Source organism: Crassostrea angulata, chromosome 10, assembly GCF_025612915.1.
Source record: "Crassostrea angulata isolate pt1a10 chromosome 10, ASM2561291v2, whole genome shotgun sequence".
Taxonomy (NCBI): domain Eukaryota; kingdom Metazoa; phylum Mollusca; class Bivalvia; order Ostreida; family Ostreidae; genus Magallana; species Magallana angulata.
The window spans coordinates 42,934,561-42,955,367 of record NC_069120.1 but is presented as its reverse complement, the minus strand read 5'-3'; the positions used below and the strand labels follow the sequence as shown (position 1 = coordinate 42,955,367).

General features: G+C 34.2%; 1 protein-coding gene across 5 annotated transcripts; it reads left to right on the top strand.

The window, feature by feature from the left end:
* The first annotated feature begins 5 nt into the window (after positions 1-5).
* On the top strand, positions 6-20,474 carry LOC128165073 (brefeldin A-inhibited guanine nucleotide-exchange protein 1-like). Of its 5 annotated transcripts, XM_052829275.1 has the most exons (41): positions 6-247; positions 2,610-2,640; positions 2,892-3,027; positions 3,148-3,294; positions 3,732-3,911; positions 4,098-4,151; positions 4,278-4,338; positions 4,603-4,728; positions 5,044-5,190; positions 5,423-5,558; positions 5,681-5,915; positions 6,042-6,141; positions 6,249-6,371; positions 6,540-6,665; positions 6,965-7,151; positions 7,483-7,594; positions 7,721-7,755; positions 7,950-8,120; positions 8,363-8,447; positions 8,740-8,902; positions 9,067-9,221; positions 9,389-9,517; positions 9,773-9,931; positions 10,140-10,275; positions 10,780-10,917; positions 11,173-11,342; positions 11,721-11,872; positions 12,268-12,440; positions 12,715-12,765; positions 13,760-13,920; positions 14,099-14,229; positions 14,551-14,680; positions 15,502-15,516; positions 17,346-17,620; positions 17,759-17,843; positions 18,168-18,285; positions 18,446-18,588; positions 18,732-18,906; positions 19,230-19,368; positions 19,615-19,732; positions 20,022-20,474. In XM_052829275.1, exons 1-41 carry the CDS (start codon positions 124-126, stop codon positions 20,154-20,156), a joined length of 5,367 nt encoding a protein of 1,788 aa, XP_052685235.1. In that variant the 5' UTR covers positions 6-123; the 3' UTR covers positions 20,157-20,474. The 5 variants fall into 5 exon arrangements, with proteins under 5 accessions (XP_052685235.1, XP_052685239.1, XP_052685237.1 ...); XM_052829279.1 differs by lacking the exon at positions 5,044-5,190; XM_052829277.1 differs by lacking the exon at positions 12,715-12,765.
* The last annotated feature ends 333 nt before the right edge of the window (positions 20,475-20,807 follow it).

The window sequence follows — 20,807 nt, the reverse complement described above, 5'->3', positions numbered from 1 at the left end:
AAAACATGACCACGTGATCATATCTGTCATGGTGGACAGACAGACTCGAAGGAGGAACCGGGTAGAAACACCTGTTTGATTTCAGACTTGCAATACTACTGTAAAATGTTATAATGTTTTAATATGGCGACAGGCACTAGGCCACACGATATGTTCCTTACGCGTGCATTAGAGAAGATACTTAGCGACAAGGAGATTAAGAAGTCGTATCATTCACAGTTGAAGAAAGCTTGTGAGGTTGCCCTAGGTAAGGGAAAAGTGTTTTACCTGTTCCACTGTTTATTTAACATTCTTAGGAAGGATCGTTGTCTGGTTTATTTTTTGCAATATGATAAGTACTCAGTAGGTTAAAAGTAAAATTATTTGTTAATTTAGACTCGTGCATGCATTTAAATTAAATTTAGTTATGACACATCATAAATGAACATGTGGAATTGCTCACTTGGAACTCCAAGTAAATATGATTACACTGTATATTAATATGTTTTACGGTGCTACCGTTCTGGTGAGCGCAGCAAGAATTACATATACCTTGCTTCATTGTCAACCTAGTGTAATTTAGGTATCAACGAACGTCAATTTTTGAGAAATTATTTCTCTACAATATATTAAGTATGCCGGGGCAAAGGTACTAATTTTAATGGTCATGATACATACAGCGCAACCCCCTACCCCTCTCCCGAGAGAGAGAGAGAGAGAGAGTGTGTGTGTGTGGCCCGGTCCCTGTTTGTAGGTGTGTAATTTCCCACTTTTAAATTTAATGGTTTGACTATATGCAATATCTACAGAATTTTTTAACTGTTTATTTTTTCTCTTTATTCCTTTTTATTTAGTTCAAAATATCATAATGTTTATATCCTCCCTACTCATATACTCATATACTTACCTGCCTACTGTGCCTGCATGCACAATTAGCTTAGAAATGAATCGATATGACAGTAAAGTATGGCTCTTGCTAGTATATATTTAAATAATCTCTATATTAAAAAAAAACAACAAATCATATGTCAATGAGACAGGTATCGCAGTCTATACTGAAATAGGCAGTACACTCATTACAGATGTTTAATCCACCTCTAAATTTATCACGGGAAATATAGCGCGAGAGCACTGTGACGTCATCCATAACTTTGTTAGTCTTTGTTTACGTATCTCTACTCAATACAAAGGTATGGAAGCAAGTAACAAATCTCTTGAGTCTCGCCAAAGCATATGCGGTACTCTAAACGTGTCTTCAAACCTTAAGACACCGTAAATTACGAGTTGAAAGTCGGCCATTTTTGGCATAGCACCACAGGTGAAAACAATAGAGAGCATTATGGGACGTAGACAAAAAATTTTGTTTGATGAACTGTAGGTTTAGCTCATTCTTTTTCCCGCGCACACTGGTTCTTAGAGCTCGCTTGGCCGGCGATAAAAATGAGATTGAACTTGCTTTAGTCTGACTAAAATAAAACCGTGGTTCAACCAGCTTAGAGACTCGATGTGGCCTGACTCTGGTCAGGAAGTTTAAAGATGGCAGAGGAAAGTGAAACCTCCAAATTTTCCTTTAATTAATCAGCACAACATGCTTTCTGTTAAGTTTTAGTGCACACAAATAGGATTTAATGTGTTTACATGGTATTATCCTTCCCTTTAAATAAACAATAAAACTATGAGTAGCAATTAACATCATTATTTTAACCAGACATCAACTTTTGTGCGTTCGAACTGGGATATGCGCACAATAAATTTTCCTTATTACCATGGTTCAACTCTTTAGCTAAAGCCTGTCAAAGGAAATGTTATTTGCTAATTATTTTAATAAAACATGCCTGATTCAACTATCCTAAATTAACTTTTTATTAACAAAAACCAATGAAGAAAATATCCTTTGTAGGCGCGCTTGATATTTCAGGTAGATCTCCTAAGATATTTGACTTAATGAATAAGTTTTACTAGGATATGAAAATATTAGTAAATGGGTGTTTTTCTTTTCTACCAATGGAAAATAGCTTCTATAACCATTCTAGTAGCAAATGTATAGCAATCACATAAAAAACTTAAAAAAAAATAATCCACTATTAAATTATTAAATATGTATCACATTTATTATCTAGTATTTTGTGACCTGTCAGTAATACTAAAAAAAATGTATTATGATTTTCTTGGCAGTTGAATTCAGATTTTTTAGTCTACACTTTGAAAAATCAATCTTTTTGCATTGAGTGGAAATGGTACCCATTGTTTAATTCTCATTAAAGTTATTCCTTTAATAGTTAGTAAATGTACATTTAAAAAAGTTTATGCTCCATAACCTATAAATTAAATAGATTTCAAATGAAAACTTTCTCTATTGAGGATATGCATATAAAACTTGAATCTATTTTTGGTGTTTTTATTTTTCACTTAAAAATATATATGAAACCAATCTCTAATTTTCATCATATTTGATATCCTATTCATATTTATACATTGTATTATGAAAATACAGGTAATGTTATACTTAATCTCCCACATCTAAAGGTTTAGCAATGTCTTTTCCAGACTTCCATTCCTTTGCTTGTATGTTTATTTGTATGTTTAAGATATACAACTGAGATAGTACATGACTGTAATTTGTTTTACAGAGGAATTAAAAGATGATAACAGTTCTAATGGGTAAGTACCGGTATTATCCATGTCATAAACTTTAAATATTTTCAGTAAGGGTCAAAATCTGTCAGCATAGTACATTTTGTTTATATAAACAAAATCTATAAACTTAAGGTTTATTTCAATCATAAGTTTATTTATCAGAAAAGTGTAGATATTTTAAAATTTTAAACCAGTTTATGAAGTACCACTTAAAAAAAAAAAAAACTTTTTAATTTTTAGAAATAAAAATGTTAACAATGTATAATTGTTTCCAGAAACCAGCCATCTTCTGCATTGCCACAACCCCAGAGGGCTGGATTTGTTCAAGCGGACAAGTATTTTCTGCCTTTTGAACTAGCTTGTCAGTCGAAATGTGCCAGGATAGTCAACATAGCACTAGATTGTTTACAGGTATAAACTTGACACAAAATATCATATCAACACAAATGACAAATAAATTTTAGCATTGCTTATCAGTTCTATGGCCATGCACTAACTTACAAGTCTTACATGTTTTATTGTTTGTTCCAGAAACTGATTGCTTATGGACACCTGACTGGGAACACTGAGGATAGCACCACCCCCGGGAAGTTACTGATAGACAGGATTGTAGAGACCATTTGTGGATGTTTCCATGGACCACAAACAGATGATGGGGTCCAGCTACAAATTATAAAGGTCAGGAGTTGAAAAGTATTCAGAACTGTAATTTTTGTTTTGAAATTCACAGAATGAAGATGGTAGATTTATTAGAAGAAGAGGTAATAATTCAGTTTTATTTCATGGTAAAATTATCTCCACAAGAAAGAATACTGATGGAGTTCTTTTTTTCATTTGGATCAGTCATTTGAAACAAATTGGCTCGTTTTTATCATTCTGTGCTTCTTAAAATTTGTACTTAATTCTCCAAAATGAAGTTTAGATAATTATTCATTGTGCCCAGTTCTTATTTACATGCATATATGGCACTAGTTGTCATTTTAATGCAGGCCATGTTGACAATGATGTTAGACAAATTAGCACATTTCTTGGATTTTGTTACAGTGTAAATATAATTTCCAATTGTAATGCATGATACATTTTGATTTTGTAATGATTTCTATGTTGTAATACAGGCGCTGTTGACAGTGGTGACCTCCAACACCTGTGAGATTCACGAGGGCACGGTGCTGCAGACCGTCAGGACATGCTACAACATCTACCTGGCCAGCAGGAACCTGGTCAACCAGACCACAGCCAAGGCCACCCTCACCCAGATGCTCAACGTCATCTTCTCAAGGATGGAGGTCCAAGCCGTAAGTGTTTTCACACTACAGTCATACGATTTTGTCAGTATCATTTTCAAGTCTATTCAGAAGTTAGTGTAATTTAAGCAATGTTTAGGGGAAGGTTGAACTTGCAATACACATGTGCCAGTCTAGTCTCTAGTTTATTCAAAAGTTAGTGCAATTTTCAAGCATATAAATTGCTTATCTTTATAGGCCCAGGAGACAAAAGAAAGAGAACGAAGTGATAGCAAGAGCTCAAGAAAAGAGGTAAGAAACAAAGAAATATTTATAGTATTAATAGTAGAAATCATGCTGTCAGATATGATATGGTTGTGTAGTTAGACTTGATTTTTGGATGAAACTTTTATATTGAATTGAAAATGGTTTTGACAGGATGCAGGAATTGATGTTGAAGAAGAGAGACAAGATGGGCCAGGTCAGGGGGCAACTCAAGGTGACTTATAACTCCAATTTTGAAAAATGCATGTTTTCTTTTATTTTAAGTATTATATTTGGATTTCATGAACTATATTTATGTGCATGTACTATATTTATTAAGGACGCTGCACAAATACATGTACTTCATTTTTCTTGGAGAAATCTGTGATATTTATATTTTGGTCTTTACTAGTGTAAAAGCATGGAAAATTCAGATTTTGACTACTATTTGCCTTTTACTTGGTTCTGTAATACAAGTGTAAAGGATATTTTTGCTCAGAAAATGATAAAACAAACCAAGAGGAGTCAGAGGAAGTTGAGAAGGAAGTATCAACATTAGAGGTTGTACAAGAAGTTTTGGAGGACATGATAAGTCAGGTGACTGGAGAGGCCATGCCCACCAAAGGTATGATTGACAGCTACACAATGGCAAGCAATTGTGAGAAAAGGCTTTGATTTTAAAAACGGGAGAAAAACCCATGATCGCTTATTATCTCTGCTTTGTATTCTAATCTTTGGATTCTTTTCTGAGTGTTGATTTGTCTTTTCAATTAAAATATGCATGTCTTTGGATAATTATCCTCATGTTAGCAAGTTTCCATATAGATAATGATTACACTTGAATTACCCAAATAATATTTTAGTTTGTACATATATCTAGCTAAATACACTTAATATATATTTGCATAAAAACACAATTTATGTACATTGCCAAATACAGACCAAAATGCAGTCGCGGAAACTGGTTCTCCAGCAGAAACTAGTTCTCCAACGGAAACTAGTTCTCCAGCAGAAACTAGTGCCCAGGCAGATAGTCCTCAGCAACCCCCACCTTCAAATGTATCCGATAACCATGACAATCTTTGTGGTAATTGGGTTCTTCATTCCTTGGCTTTTTAAAATGGTTCTTGCTACTAATATTTACACAATTAATATGCATGAACTTTGAAATTTTCTGCATGAAAATTGTACATTCCTGATTCCTGTGGACATTTTCAAATTTTGTAATACATGTACATACAGTGTATAGAGATGACATGCATTATCAGGGGAATGTTGTAGAGCTGATGAGAGATGATTTTCTGTTTTGTTTTTGCCAGTATCTGGAGGTGGAGAGGACGGGGAAATGACACAAGGCGTGTTCAGCCACATACTGCAAAAAGATGCTTTTCTGGTGTTCAGAAGCCTGTGTAAACTCTCCATGAAACCTTTGGCTGATGGACCACCAGATCCAAAGTATGATTTCTGATCATAAATACTTTTTATATTCAAATTCAGAGTCCATTTAAATACATGTACATGTTAGCATCATTACAGAATTTCATTTTGCTGAATTTCTTTCTCCATTGTTCCTTCAGGTCACACGAACTTAGATCCAAAGTTCTGTCCCTGCAGCTCCTGTTATCCATTCTACAAAATGCTGGCCCAGTTTTCAAAACCAATGATATGTTTATAAATGCCATCAAACAATATTTATGTGTAGCTCTATCTAAAAATGGAGTCAGTTCTGTTCCGGAGGTGTTTGAACTTTCGCTTGCCATCTTTCTCACTCTTTTATCCAACTTCAAACAACATTTAAAGATGCAAATTGAGGTATGCTAATTGTTTTTCATTGAGAAAAAACTCATTTTAATGCATGTACATTGTTCTCTTGACTTCAGTGCAGTATTTTGATGACATTACCAACCTTTTTTTGCAATATTGAATCCAATTTTTCAGGTGTTCTTCAAAGAAATATTTTTGTACATCTTGGAAACACCAAGCAGTTCATTTGAACACAAGTGGATGGTCATTCAGGCACTGACAAGGATTTGTGCAGGTTTGCTTACTATATTTCATATCTTTAAAAATGTTTGTAATCTTTCAATGTAACACTCTTTTATATTAACAGAACAATGAATTTCATGTCTTTATTTTGCACAACAGATGCACAGTGTGTAGTGGACATCTACCTGAATTATGACTGCGATTTGGCCCTGGCCAATATCTTTGAGAGATTAGTTAATGACTTGTCCAAAATTGCCCAAGGAAGGCAGGCTTTAGCTCTTGGTAAGTATATTTAAATTTTGTCAAAAAGATCACACTTTGCAATTATTTTTTTTCTTCAATACATCTTCGATTTTTTTATAGAAGGGACTTAGTAAGAATAGACAATACATCAGTTAATTTGATTTAAATCTTCAAATAATAAGGTTTCTCTTAACTTGTACAATGTAGGTGCTACTCCAATCCAAGAAAAGAGCATAAGAATCAAAGGCCTGGAATGCCTGGTGTCTGTGTTGAAGTGTATGGTGGAGTGGAGCAAGGATCTGTATATCAATCCCCACTCCCAGTCAAACCTGGGTGAGTGATGCATGTAATTGACGTATACTGATCGGAGACATGGCAACTCTTTACTTAATATTTACTTTCTTGCAGTACCTGCAATGTACATATACTGCATACATGCACTGTTCATAAACTGCAAAAATGTAATTTTATTTACATTGAAATACGTTTGCTTCTTCTAAAATAGTTTATTTGAGTGATGCAGCAGTTACATGTAGATGCACAATGTAAATCTTCCTATAGTTGTACAACTCTCTTTAAAAAAACAAAGATAATTTCAAAGATTTACATTTTAATATGCATTAATTTTGTAGGCCAGGAAAAAATGCCCACAAGGGAGACGGATAGTGATTCAGGGAAAGGAACAATGACCAGCTATGGCAGTGTAAACTCCCTGAACACCAACGATGGCTCCCAGACAGCCAGCACACCCATGGATAATCCGGAACAGTTCGAGACCCAGAAACAGCAGAAAGAGATCATGGAGACCGGCATTGAAATGTTAGTGATGAAGCTCTATTTAATGAAATATATGTTTATGAATTTTGGAATTTTTATCAGAACCGCTGTGAACTCTTTCATGCTCACATCAATACATTCTGGAAAATTTTACAATATTGTTACTTTTGTGGTGGTGATGTTTGATATGCTTACATTTTTCAAGAAGCATTCTTTAGGACAATAAATAACTGAGGAATGATTCTCTTAGTATTAAAGGTAGTGCAGGTAAATGCTCTTTTAATTTAGTTATAAATATTTCAGAGCTTTAAAAAGTATAAGTAGTAGAGTTGTTCCCCTTTTAGCTGCTCTTTAATGTTGTGTTTTTTTAAAGGTTCAACAAAAAACCAAAAAGAGGCCTGCAATATTTACAGGAGCAAGGCATGCTGGGAACTTCTCCCGATGATTTAGCAGAGTTCTTCCATTCAGAGGATCGCCTAGATAAGGTGAGTTAAGTGTACAAGGATATTCATTTTGGACCGTGAAATTGCTTTTCAGATGTTAAAAATTTTCATGAATTTTTATCTCTTTGACCAATAATTTAATACCAGTACACATGACTCTGTTTTCAGACTGCCATTGGAGATTTTCTGGGAGAAAATGAAAAGTAAGTATTTTCAAACAGTTTAAGACAGATTTAATACATCTGACTTTTTGCCCTAAAATTTATGTTTCAAGTTTGGATCAAGAACTGAAACTTTACATGTAAATATGAACTTACATGTAGATCTAGTTGATGTCACAATCATTATTGTAGAATGGTACAAAATTACTTCAAGCCAATACTCTGACCCTTTTCAGGTTTAACAAAGAAGTTATGTATGCCTATGTGGACCAGCTGGACTTTACAGAAATGGACTTTGTGTCTGCCCTTCGGAGATTTCTGGAAGGATTTAGGCTGCCAGGAGAAGCCCAGAAAATTGATAGATTGATGGAAAAGTTTGCTTCTCGCTACTGTGTGTGCAACTCAAAGTAAGTCACTATTTCTGATTCTTTGATATTGTGTATGCAGTTTAGTAGATTCTAATGATATTCTGGAATATTTCTATGATGCAAGAAAATGTGAGGGGTTTACAGACTGAAATGGATCATCTGTATGTAAAATAACTGATTCGTTATTAATGATTTATGAGATATGGAACTTCGGACCTCGATATTAATGAGCAATTTTTAATATTCAGTTGCTCTATATTAGTATGCTTTGTTGTTTGCAGCACTAACCTGTTTGCGAGTGCAGACACAGCCTACGTGTTGGCTTACTCCATCATCATGTTGACCACAGACCTCCACAGTCCTCAGGTGAGACTGATTCCAACCTCTGTATATTTTTATATCATGATTGATTATTCTGTAAGATGAATGTCACTCAGAAATGACTACATATCTGATATGCTGCTGCATGTACATGTAATACATGTCTTAAATTGATTCTATCTGGAGAAAAATTGACCTGTAAAGATGCCTGGACATTGAACCCTGAAAATTTGTTTAAAAGTTTAATGAAAGGAATGAATATCATTTGATATGTGTATACCAAACTTCAGAAATTTGTATCTGAATTAAGTGCATGGTATTATTTTCCCTATTACAGGTGGTGAACAAGATGACAAAGGAGCAATATATTAAGATGAATAGGGGCATTAATGATAGCAAGGACCTGCCAGGGGAATACTTGTCTGCTATCTATGATGAGATTGCAGGGAACGAAATCAAGATGAAGGTTGTAGGCGGAGTAAAGCCAAATAAATCATCTCGTAAGTTTTGACAAGTATTTAAGTGTTTGATGTGGTGATTATAAAATGGGACTTATTTTGAATGGAAAGATGAATAAATTTTGAAGTTTCAGAAAGTTTAAGCTGGTTTTTTGCTTATATGAATGCTTGGATTTTTCGATAACTTGATTTGGGTTGGTTGATAGGTGATATCACAAGTGACAAGCAGCGTCGATTGCTATACAACGTTGAAATGGAGCACATGGCAACCACCGCCAAAGCTTTAATGGAGAGTGTCAGTCACGTCCAATCAAACTTCACCAGTGCCACCCACTTTGAGCATGTCCGACCAATGTTTAAGGTCAGTATAAAGCACACTTGGGAATTACCTACAGAAGTAAAAAAATATTTGAAAAATAAGATATCAAACGTGTAGGACAACCCCATTGGTTTTATGGTTTATGTTATAATACTTTGTATATGTACATCAGAAGAGTTGTAGCATTATCCTTTTCTATTTGGTTACAGACGGCTTGGACTCCATTCCTGGCAGCTTTCAGCGTGGGGTTACAGGACTGTGATGATTCTAACATAGCCACACTGTGTCTGGATGGAATACGCTGTGCCATACGAATAGCTTGTATATTTCATATGGAGGTAGGCACTGAAAAGGATTCTCTTTAAAAATCAATAACGGATAATGTTTCAGAAAACATATCTATGAACTGCATGGTTGATTAAAGCTTTACTCAGTTACAATTATATGTTTTGTAGAATATCAAGAATTTTGATGATTGAAAATTTTTGTTATTGTTAAATCAATAAAAGTACATTTATAAACAAATGTACATATATATCTACTCATGTTTGAAATAATGACATTGTAACATGACAGTAATTGTTGTATTTTAGCTGGAGAGAGATGCCTATGTCCAGGCATTAGCTAGATTCACCCTCCTCACAGCTTCCTCTTCATTGACGGACATGAAAACCAAGAACATAGATACAATCAAAACCCTCATCTCTGTGGCCCACACAGACGGCAACTATCTCGGCAAATCCTGGCTAGAGGTGATCTCATCATTAACTATTTGTTCTATAGGATAAACTTGCTTGATACCTTACAAGAATGATATTGTACATTGGATTTTGATTCCTAGTCAAGATTTTTCAACTTGCACAAATGAAAAATAATTCTTTGTAAGGAGAACTTTAAAGAAAGTTTAAAAAATGTACTTTACTTTTATATTTGTTTATACATTTCCTTTCCTCTCCATAGATTGCAAGATGCATTTCACAGCTGGAACTGGCTCAATTAATTGGGACAGGGGTCAAACCTAGGTCAAATAAAGGTCACCATAGGGAAAGAGATATGCAGAATGCAGGGCATCCTCTGGAGGCTTTTGATCCTGAAGGTAATAATCTTTGGACAACATCTGTCACTATAAATGTACATTGTATATTTCAAAGGTCAGTGAAAATACGTGAGATCAATGTTATGCAGAAATGAATTAATGAAGTGAAAATTTGTGATTTAATATTTTTCTCTTTTCAAATTAAACATTGATTGAATTAAGTTGATCGTAGATTGTATACTGTAGATTCCTTATTTTACGCGAGTACTTAATTCCACGATTCAACGATTTTCCATCAAATCACGAGAACATAAAATCGCGAATGCCGAAATTTTATCATAGTTTCATGTAGTTTACATTTGTCCGAAAATTTAAAAGCGAGATTTTAGAATTCGCGAGACGGGCTTCTCGCGATTTTACGCGGACATTAATTCCTCGCGTTTAATTAGGAATTTACAGTATTGTAGAATGAGCTGAATTTCAGCCAGAATTGAGTTGAACCCCATTGTTACCCGGTATGTAGTATTTCCCTAACTCATCTTTTTTGGTGTTGTTTGTTGTCAGTGATAGCAAGAGGTGGTCTGGACTCTAAGAGACTAGCCAACCTACAGGAACAGATGGGAGAGACCAGCTCCCAGAGTGTGGTGGTGGCAGTGGACCGCATCTTCACCGGCTCCCTCAAACTGGATGGGGACGCCATAGGTCAGTTGTGTCAAATAATCCAAAAGACAATGTACTTGCAAACAGATTAATAATCATGAACATGTTTATGGAAAAGAATTTTCATACTCTTAACATTAGAGAATTGTCATTAGATGATATTGATGAACTTGTACATGTACCTGTCCTGCTATATTTTTGATTCAAATGTCAATTTTCTTTGATCATTTTTTTTAAAGAAAAACTATTTTTCATGTTATAACTGTTAAACTACATGTATGTCTTTCTCTTTTGTAGTTGAGTTTGTAAAGGCCCTGTGTCAGGTTTCAATGGACGAGTTATCCAATATAAATCACCCCCGCATGTTCAGCCTGACCAAGATTGTGGAGATCTCCTACTACAACATGGGTCGTATCAGGCTGCAGTGGTCCAGAATCTGGCAGGTCATTGGAGACCACTTTAACAAGGTCAGTCAAGGGCATTTCCTATAGACTTACATGTACAAGTGTAATAGAACATAAAATTTTCAATTCAGTTGCATTTGTGCATGGATTGAATATTAAAAGGTCAAAATTTGCAAGGAAACTGGTTATTTATCAGTTTAGTCTCAAATGAATTCAAGTTTATTTAACTTTAATTTGTTAGAAAATACACGAATTACAATTTTCCAGGTATTATTCTGCAGTGTATTTTCAATGTTATGAATTTGTTATACAGTCATATTTTTTATTCCAAACAGTATAAGTTATCAGTTTGATTAAATTTGGTGTGGTAAATAATATGTAATGTTTTGTACATTATAAAGTAAAATTTTTATTTTTACTGGTAGTTTTCTTTTTTTGTAGGTTGGGTGTAATCCTAATGAGGATATAGCTTTCTTTGCCGTGGATTCCCTACGGCAGCTCTCCATGAAATTCATAGAAAAAGGAGAGTTCGCCAACTTCCGTTTCCAGAAAGATTTCCTCAGGCCTTTTGAACATATCATGAAAAGAAACAGGTATTCAATAACTACATGTATTAACCACTTAATGGAAGAAAGAAGGTTTAATGTTAATTAGAATAAATATTAATTTAACAATGGGGATTTAGCAATGGGGACTTACATGTACTGTGGAATCATCAAAAATCATGGAGGCCAATTTCTGTGATTTGCCAGTGTATCAAAGATTTACTTGGACTTAATTTGATGGATTTTTTGTAGGAGTAATGATAAAAAACTGTATGTAGTAGTTTGTTAAAGATTTGAATTTATGGATGAGAGTCCCATAAACAAACAAAAAACAGTGAAAAATTGATTCATTATAGACATAAATAGTACTTCATCTTCAGTAAAATTTAAAGTTAAGAGATACTAAACATGTACTGCACGCATTATATCTTTCTTCTTGGCAGATCTCCAACCATCAGAGACATGGTTGTCCGATGTGTAGCTCAGATGGTGAATTCCCAACACGCCAACATTCGGTCTGGGTGGAAAAATATCTTTGGTGTTTTCCACTTAGCAGCTTCTGATCACGAAGAAAGCATTGTAGAACTGGCATTCCAGACCACCGGCAGAATTATATGTAAGTTTGATTTGTTAGATTCAGTTGTGGAATTTCGATAATTTTAGATGTTTAGTATTTAATGTTATATATTGACAGGGTTCCTCGTCTGTAGTAAAATTTGGGTTTAGTTGATTGGGAGAAAAAACTAAATTAAGAGTTTGTGGTGAATAACTACATTTCCATGATACAAGCATTTCAAAGATTTGTTGTGAATAAATTAATGTTAAAGGTATTTGTCAGTGTCAGTACGTGTTGATTGACTTTGTTATGACTACAATACATTGTCCAACAGTTGCCAGCAGTGCTGTTGTCAAAGGATCTGATGCAGACGCTGTCTGTGAAGGTAACACTGGTCTTTGCAGTGTGTCTAGTTATTTTCTACACTTGTGTTTTTTTATTTAACTTTTTAGCTAGCAAGGTTTCACAATCAAACTCAGTCTTATGAAAAAATCTTCTAGATGTACATGTGTCAAAATTCTTCTCAACTCTTGATCTGGATTTAACTGATTGCATTTTAATCTTGGAACTATGGATCAAGGAACTTCAAAATGTGACGGAGTTCAACTTCTAATAACTCCAACAACTAACAACTCCTGAAAAAAATCTGTCACATTCTCAAACAGTAGCATTTGTTACACTCCAAAACACTGATACTTGAACAACAAAACTTGTCTGACCTCTGGTTTGTGCATGGTTAAGTCTTATGTTGTCTGCATGCACATTCTGATGCTGAGCTCTTTGTTTTTAATCATTTACATTTGAATGTGTTATTTTCTTGATTCTGAATGTTGCTGAATTCCATATTTTGTTGGAAAAGTACAGATTGCCAAAATCTTTCAATTCTGGACAAGTTTTGCTGTTTTTTGGTAGTCTAAGAATATAGTTTGAGCAGATTAATCACTATAGGTGTGGATATTTTTATAATTTTATGTAGCAAATTGTTTATAATGTACATGTAAATGTAGGTAATTTTTGCAGCTGTAAAATGTTTTAAAAAGATATTAGATCTTATACATGTAAGTCAATGCTTTTTTACTGTAACAGTTGCAATATTGATCATTTTTGTAAACCCTTAGTCATCATAAAGGTTGTGAAAGAATTCCACATTAAATATATTGACATAACATTGTTCTTGAATTGGTTTGTTATAGCAATTGTTTTCTTTTTATTTGTGAAGAAGTATAAAACATTGGTTGGTGTATTACTATAACAGCATTTCTATTAACTTCTTGTCCTGTCTTCATTGCAGTTTTGTATAATCCAAGTATCACATAACAAGCATAATATGCCTGAGGAAGATTAGTATTCATTTCGAATTATTTTCAATCTACTTATAGCCAGCATATGTGAAAAACATTTTGCGTCCATCATTGATTCATTCCAAGATGCGGTGAAGTGTCTGTCTGAATTTGCTTGCAATGCAGCTTTTCCTGATACTAGTATGGAGGCAATTCGGCTGATCAGAAACTGTGCTAAATATGTCGCTGAAAAGCCCCATGTAAGTATATATTTTAAAAAAAATTGACCGAGAGACTGTAAAGTCTGCAGAAAGATATCCTTATTTCTAAAAATGATTTTACATGGTTTTGTTCCTCAATGGTACAATTAACAGAGTTGACCTCCGTCAGTTTAAACAGTAGTGATTGTTTACGATACATGTAATGTGCTTGTTGTAGATGTTCAAAGATCACGGAGGAGAGGATCTAAATGTTCCAGAGGAGGACAGAGTGTGGGTGAGGGGGTGGTTCCCCGTGCTGTTTGAACTGTCCTGTGTCATCAACAGGTGTAAGCTGGACGTCAGAACCAGGTAAAGTACTGGTACAGGAGCAGTGTGGCAGAAAATTGCATTTACCTGTAACACAAGATAGATATATGTATATACATTAATTGTGATTGATGTTAATGTAACTATCTATATATTAGACATCTCTTTCAAAGAAGATTATTAACATGTTCTTTTTTAAAAGAGATGAATGCCCAATACATGTATATGCAAAATTTCATGTAAATGATATTAATGGGATACGCATGTACAAATAATTTACAGGGGTCTGACTCTTTTGTTTGATAAACAATATTTTTACTGGGGTTTATTGTAATATATTTTATAAATATTGTTCATTTACAGGGGTCTTACTGTCATGTTTGAAATCATGAAGACATATGGTGAGACCTTTGCCAGTCACTGGTGGAAGGATTTGTTCCAGATTGTATTCCGTATCTTTGACAACATGAAGTTACCAGAGCAACAGAATGAGGTGAGTGGGAGGGGATGGGGCTCGGTCTTCAGTAAGCTTTATCATATATCAGCTTCTTCTTGGAGTGGGGTTTCTGTGCCATTTAATCAGCTTTTGGCTAACACCGTAGACATGGGTTTTATTGTCTTCACACAAAGAAATCAAAGCTTTTGGCTCACACTGTAGACATGGTACACATAAACGTATCTGTCTACAGAATTTTGAACACTGCTTTTTTACTTTTCAATGGATATTCTTGCTGCACAATAGTACAAATTCAAATGCAATTATACTGAGTATACTTGTACCTGTACTTATTCTCGATAAAATCTTTGACTAAGTAATCAATTTAAACTGTCATACATGGATATTATAATACATGTATATGCATATGAATATACAGTTTTATAAATACTACAATATTTACATTTGGAATTTTTTGTACAAGCTTTGATGACTTGAGATTTGGGTTTTTTTAAATTAGTGTACAAATTTTTTTTATTTTGTTCAATAAAAAAGTTCTATAATATTGTTTTTCTTTTTCAATATTGAGAAATATAAATTGAAATCAATGGGAACTTTGTTAAATTTAAGTTGGTTTGTGTCAGAATATTTCTTATTGTTTATTTATACATGTTCTTAAAAATCAAGGCTACAACTTGTTTTGATATTTCACCCAAATTACTAACAACTCACCAGTATAAGCTTAAAATATTTAAAAGTAAAATTCAAAAAAGGTTTATGACAATGACAACAAGTAAACTTTGATGAATTAAGTGCATTTTTCAGTAATTAAATCTGCTATAATGCTGGTTGTAAAAACAAAATAACTTGTATTACAGCATTTTAAAAGCAAGGTAAAGTAGCAAGCTCACTTAGTGCTCAGATTTCAAACTAAGGCATGCACACTTCAGCACAATTCTAACCTCTGAGTATTTCAGTAATAGAAGATGTGTGCTCTTGGATTTGCTTTCTAACATTCTTTCAGCAGTGCAATCTGATAGCCAAGAAGTGTACATTAAAATGGCTGTCATCACATTATGGTACTTGCTTTAAAAAGAAACAATCTGGAATCCAACTACTCTCTCTCTCTCTCTCTGTATATATCATTATGCCATAATTACAAACTTGAGTAAGCAGACATGGGTAATTTCCATCTAGTAAGGGCTTCTCTTCTTTTTCTTAAATTCTCTCTGACTTTACACAGTTTTATCTTGTCTTTATACATCACAGGCGGAACAGGTAATCTTTCATTCTTCTTCTTTATTTGCATCATGTATGTTCTTTCTATTTCCTTTGAAAAGCAAATTGTGTTTATGAATGTCAACCACCCCCAATAAAAAAAAAGGTCAATACCTCATTCAGTTCCAAAATATCAGTTAGATTTATGCAAGTTACCACAACACAGTGATATTAACCATTATGATTACGATCCATCTATAAGATAATGCGCCTTGTGGTAATATTATACAGCAGGGAGTCCTCTATTTATCATTATTTCTTGGTCCTTTTGGTTCTTAATGACTATTAAGTATGCATAGCTTGCACACAAATATATTGCCCCTTTCTGAGTGCCTTATTCTGGGTGTTCTTGGTTCCTTGAAAAAGTTGCTTGTTTTGATCATTGCCCTGTCTTGCAATTTTTATGATGTTTAGCAATTTTAGGTTTTAGAATGAAGTTGTATTATTATACAATGTATAAGTTGACAAGATTAAAGAGGGATTTTTGAGTATTCCGTATCATAAATGAATTCATATTTAGAATATGTCAGTATATTTGTCTAATGTTGATTTATGGAGTATGTGTTAATCTATAAACAATTAATTTGTAATGAAGCACAATGCTATTGAGACTTAATATTTCTTGAAACAATAAACCTATAAAAGATCCATTTCCATCAATGACATAAAACGTCAAGCAAAAAGTGCCAACTAGCTTTTTGGAGTCCTAGGGGCTTATAGAGAGTGGACATTACCAAGCTATTAATCAATGCTTGGCATGATGATTATTTGAGCTGTCTGATGAGTTTTGTTGCTTCTATAAGCATGCACTGCTTATTTTGAGCTGCTGTTTGGTTGAGATCAGGTACTGTACAGGAACTGTATATACATGTACAGGTAGCTGCTTTTACAGTTTTTAATGGTTTGAAATTTGTATGAATGTACTTGACAGTGAACTTGATTGTGTGTATTTACTAATCATTATTGTGTGTTTTGTATGAAGTTTTTAAAATTAATACAAGTACTTGTACTCTGATGTAACCTCAGTTCTTAAATTCTGTTGACAATGGTCTAGTTATAGGAGAATTTTCTTTATTTTTAAATTTCCATTTTGTACGTTGTTTTAACGATCGTTGTACATGAATAAACACTGTATTAAGTTGACAGTAATTGTAAAAAAAATTGTATATCTTAATTCATAATTCAGTAAGATATCTATGGTTTCTGTTAAGTTGAGTATGGATACTGTAGAAGCACATATTTTCATTGGGTTAAAATTCGTTGTTTTTAAACCAGATACAATTTTGTCAGCATTTAATTTCGTCATATCATAATCCCTTAAATGAATTGTGCATCAACTCTGTATTTATTGATACTTGGGTTAAAAAAATTGTCATAAATAAAAATAACAAAATTAAATCTTGAAGGAATATTTCTGCTTCTACAGTATTTGTGTACTTCACAGAAGGCCGAGTGGATGACGACCACGTGTAACCACGCGCTGTATGCCATCGTGGATGTCTTCACCCAGTACTACGAGATCCTGAGCCCTGTGCTGCTCACTGAACTGTACAATCAGCTCCACTGGTGCGTGAAGCAGGACAACGAGCAGCTGGCCCGCTCCGGGACCAACTGTCTGGAGAACCTGGTCATCTCTAACGGAGCAAAGTTCTCGTCTTCTGTCTGGCACCAGACTTGTTCCTGCATGCTGGATATATTTAGGTCTACAATCCCAACTAAGTAAGTCATTTGGCTATTGTGTAAAGGAAATGTTGGTATCGTAATTTGATACTTGATTGATACTTTATACAACTATCGGTACGTTTATGTACATGTACTTTACTTAAGATAAGGTAAAATTTGATGGTTTGTTTACAGTTTGTTGACATGGCGACCAGATACAGCTGAATCTGCCTCAATGGTGTCTAGTCGAGACTCAGAACCAGATGCTGATGAAAGTCAGGTATATATCTAGTACATGTTCTGTTATAGAATTATCTAATGTTTGAACAATCTTTCAAAGGTTTTGAACAGATGGAAGATCCTATCAAAACTACAAGTGCCCCAAAAAATTTCTTAGCAATCCCTCATACAATTTACCATTAAAGCATATCTATTTTGTCTGAAGTTTCAACTAAGCTATTAAAAGTTCTGATATGGTCCATTGGAATTTTCAGATCATGAATTGAATCAAAATCTAAAAATGGTCTGTCAAATGCCCTGAATAAGAATAATCAATCCAAAGAGCATGTTTGATTATTTTGGTGTTTTTTCCGAAATTTTCCAGGACGCTGTCTCTATGGACAGCAATCAGGACAATCGTGCTTTAACAAGGGCGGACAGTAACCATAGCGTCAACAGCACAGTATCCCAGGATTCCAGAGATCACAAAATTCCACGCTCTAGTAAGCTTAAAAGTTTAAAGTTTAAAATAGGTATCACTTACCCATAGGCAGTAAATGTTTTATGACTTTTACATGTATTGGCCAATAGGTCAATTAAATTTAACGCTGTGTGTTACATTGTAGTTGAACTTTGTTAACCTTTGTTGTTGTGTAATTACAGAGGTGTCGACGGATCAGAAGCTTTTCCAGGGCCTGCTGATCAAGTGTGTGGTACAGCTAGAGCTGATCCAGACCATTGATGACATCGTCTTCTTCCCGGCCACCAGCAAAAAAGAGGACGCTGAAAATCTGGCTGCAGCTCAGGTATGACCCTGGTATATTTTACTTAGACATTAATCCAGAGTTTTGTTAAAGAATCCATTTGTCTACTGGTAAATCGACAGAGTGTTTACCATACTTTAGACATATAAAAGAGTTGAAAGAATCTGTTTGTTTTCTGTGGCCAGGGTGGCTCTCCGGACGACGGTCAGGATGGGAGCCAGCAGAGGGAGGACCAGGGCATGTACCAGTTTCTGGCCTCGGACCAGCTCTTCCTGCTTGCCGACTGCCTCCTGGAATCCCACAAGTTTGCCAAGGCTTTCAATTCCAACCATGAACAAAGAAACATTCTCTGGAAAGCAGGTTAGTTGGCCTTTTGGTGACAATCATTTTGTTGATTAGTATTTTTAAGAAATATTAATCGTATTACTTTACAACTTTTATGAATACCAGTAAATAAGAAAGGTACGAAACTTTTATTACATTTTTTGAGTTAAGATTATTGTTTTAGAATTATTGAATAGTGATAGCCAACAATTCTTATGAAAGAAATAAGAATAGTTAATTTTGTTAAATGACATGCTTGAATGAATTTTGATAAGTAAATACTACTCTATAAGCATTCATTTTGATTCCAAAAATTAACTGTTTTTGAATGATTTTTTAAAAAACTTCATCCTCAATAGGTTTTCGGGGAAAAGCCAAACCAAATCTTCTGAAGCAAGAGACCCAGAGCTTGGCTTGTTTGTTACGGATTCTGTTCAGGATGTACAATGACGAGTCGCGGATGGATGCTTGGAAAGATGTGGAGAATATGCAAATCACGTAAGATATATTAATAGGAAAACATGGACAGTCTTACAAAATTCTCTTGTAGATATTCTCTTACAATCTAATTCAAAATGATAAAAAAAAGCCTGTTTGGCAGTTGAGTTAATTTATTGTGAAATAGTTTTTAACTTCATTGCTAGATTTAAAGAATGATTAAGGTGTAAAAAAAAAATCTACGAATTTTTATAGAAAGGGTTTTTCATTTTCATCGATATGCATGTATTGTTGTTCTGTTGCTAGTGTTTGCCGGGATTCCTTGGAGTACTTCCTGTCCCTACAGTCAGACAGCCACCGTGAGGCGTGGGGGAGTCTGATGATCCTCCTCATCACCCGCCTCCTCAAGCTCCCGGATGATAGGGTGAGTTCTCTAAGGAACGCAAACTCCTGTTATAATCTTAGTTTTTATATCTTTTTACTTTAATGCAATGTTGACTTGTATATCACCTTTAGTTAGATCTATCATTTGGGTTTATAGTGAAAAAATGTATCTTTCATAAGACTTGTTAATAATTTTGTGTCTTAGATTGAAAAGGTGAAACTAAAACATTGTACATGTAAAGTTGATATAACCTACCTACATTTATTTGAAAATTACACATGACCATGCTTAGCACTTCCACTTCTAATCTTTTTTTCTTTTTTTGTAGTTCAAAGTTCATGTGGCAGCTTACTACCAGCTAATGTGTGAGGTCATCATGTTTGATCTGAAGCTTGAAATGAGATCCACATTACGCAAGTTCTTCAGCCGGGCCGGCCTAGTGTGTCACATATCCAACAGTTAGCATTCAGACCTTGTTTCCATTACCCAGGGCCTTCACACAAGCCCACTGTTCTTTCACTGTAATACTTATATATTGACGTGTTCAGCACTTAAAGTGCTCTCTCTTTTAAAAAGTGCATTCAAAATTTTTTATAGCATTCACAACTTCAGAAAATTGTATATATGTATTGAAGATTAATCCCAGTATATATCAGTTTTTAGAACCAAGTAAAAATCTGATGATTCTTTTATTCCATAAGGACATGTATGATTTTGTGGAGTGATTTTAAAGAATATACATACATTGTACATGTAAATCATAGCAAGAGTCAATTTTAAATTTGTTAAAAAAAAAAAAAATTAGGTAAAAAGAATAATAAACTTGATACCCTGTAGGCTTCTTTGAAGGAACATTCCATTAAAATTTCTGTTGATTGAAAGAAAAATCTGTGATAAATACAGTACATGTATAGATAGTTTGAGATTTATATCAGTTGTGAAATTAATAGATACTATACTCTGTCCCAAGATATTTTGGATTCACGTTTGGCTTAATTGTTTGATATTTATAAATACCTCAGGATCCAAACGATGTTCATTCAAAAGTATGAAAGATTTCCAAGATTTCTCAGTCAAAACGCCCCTGTTAGCTTATCAGGTTTTAATACAATGC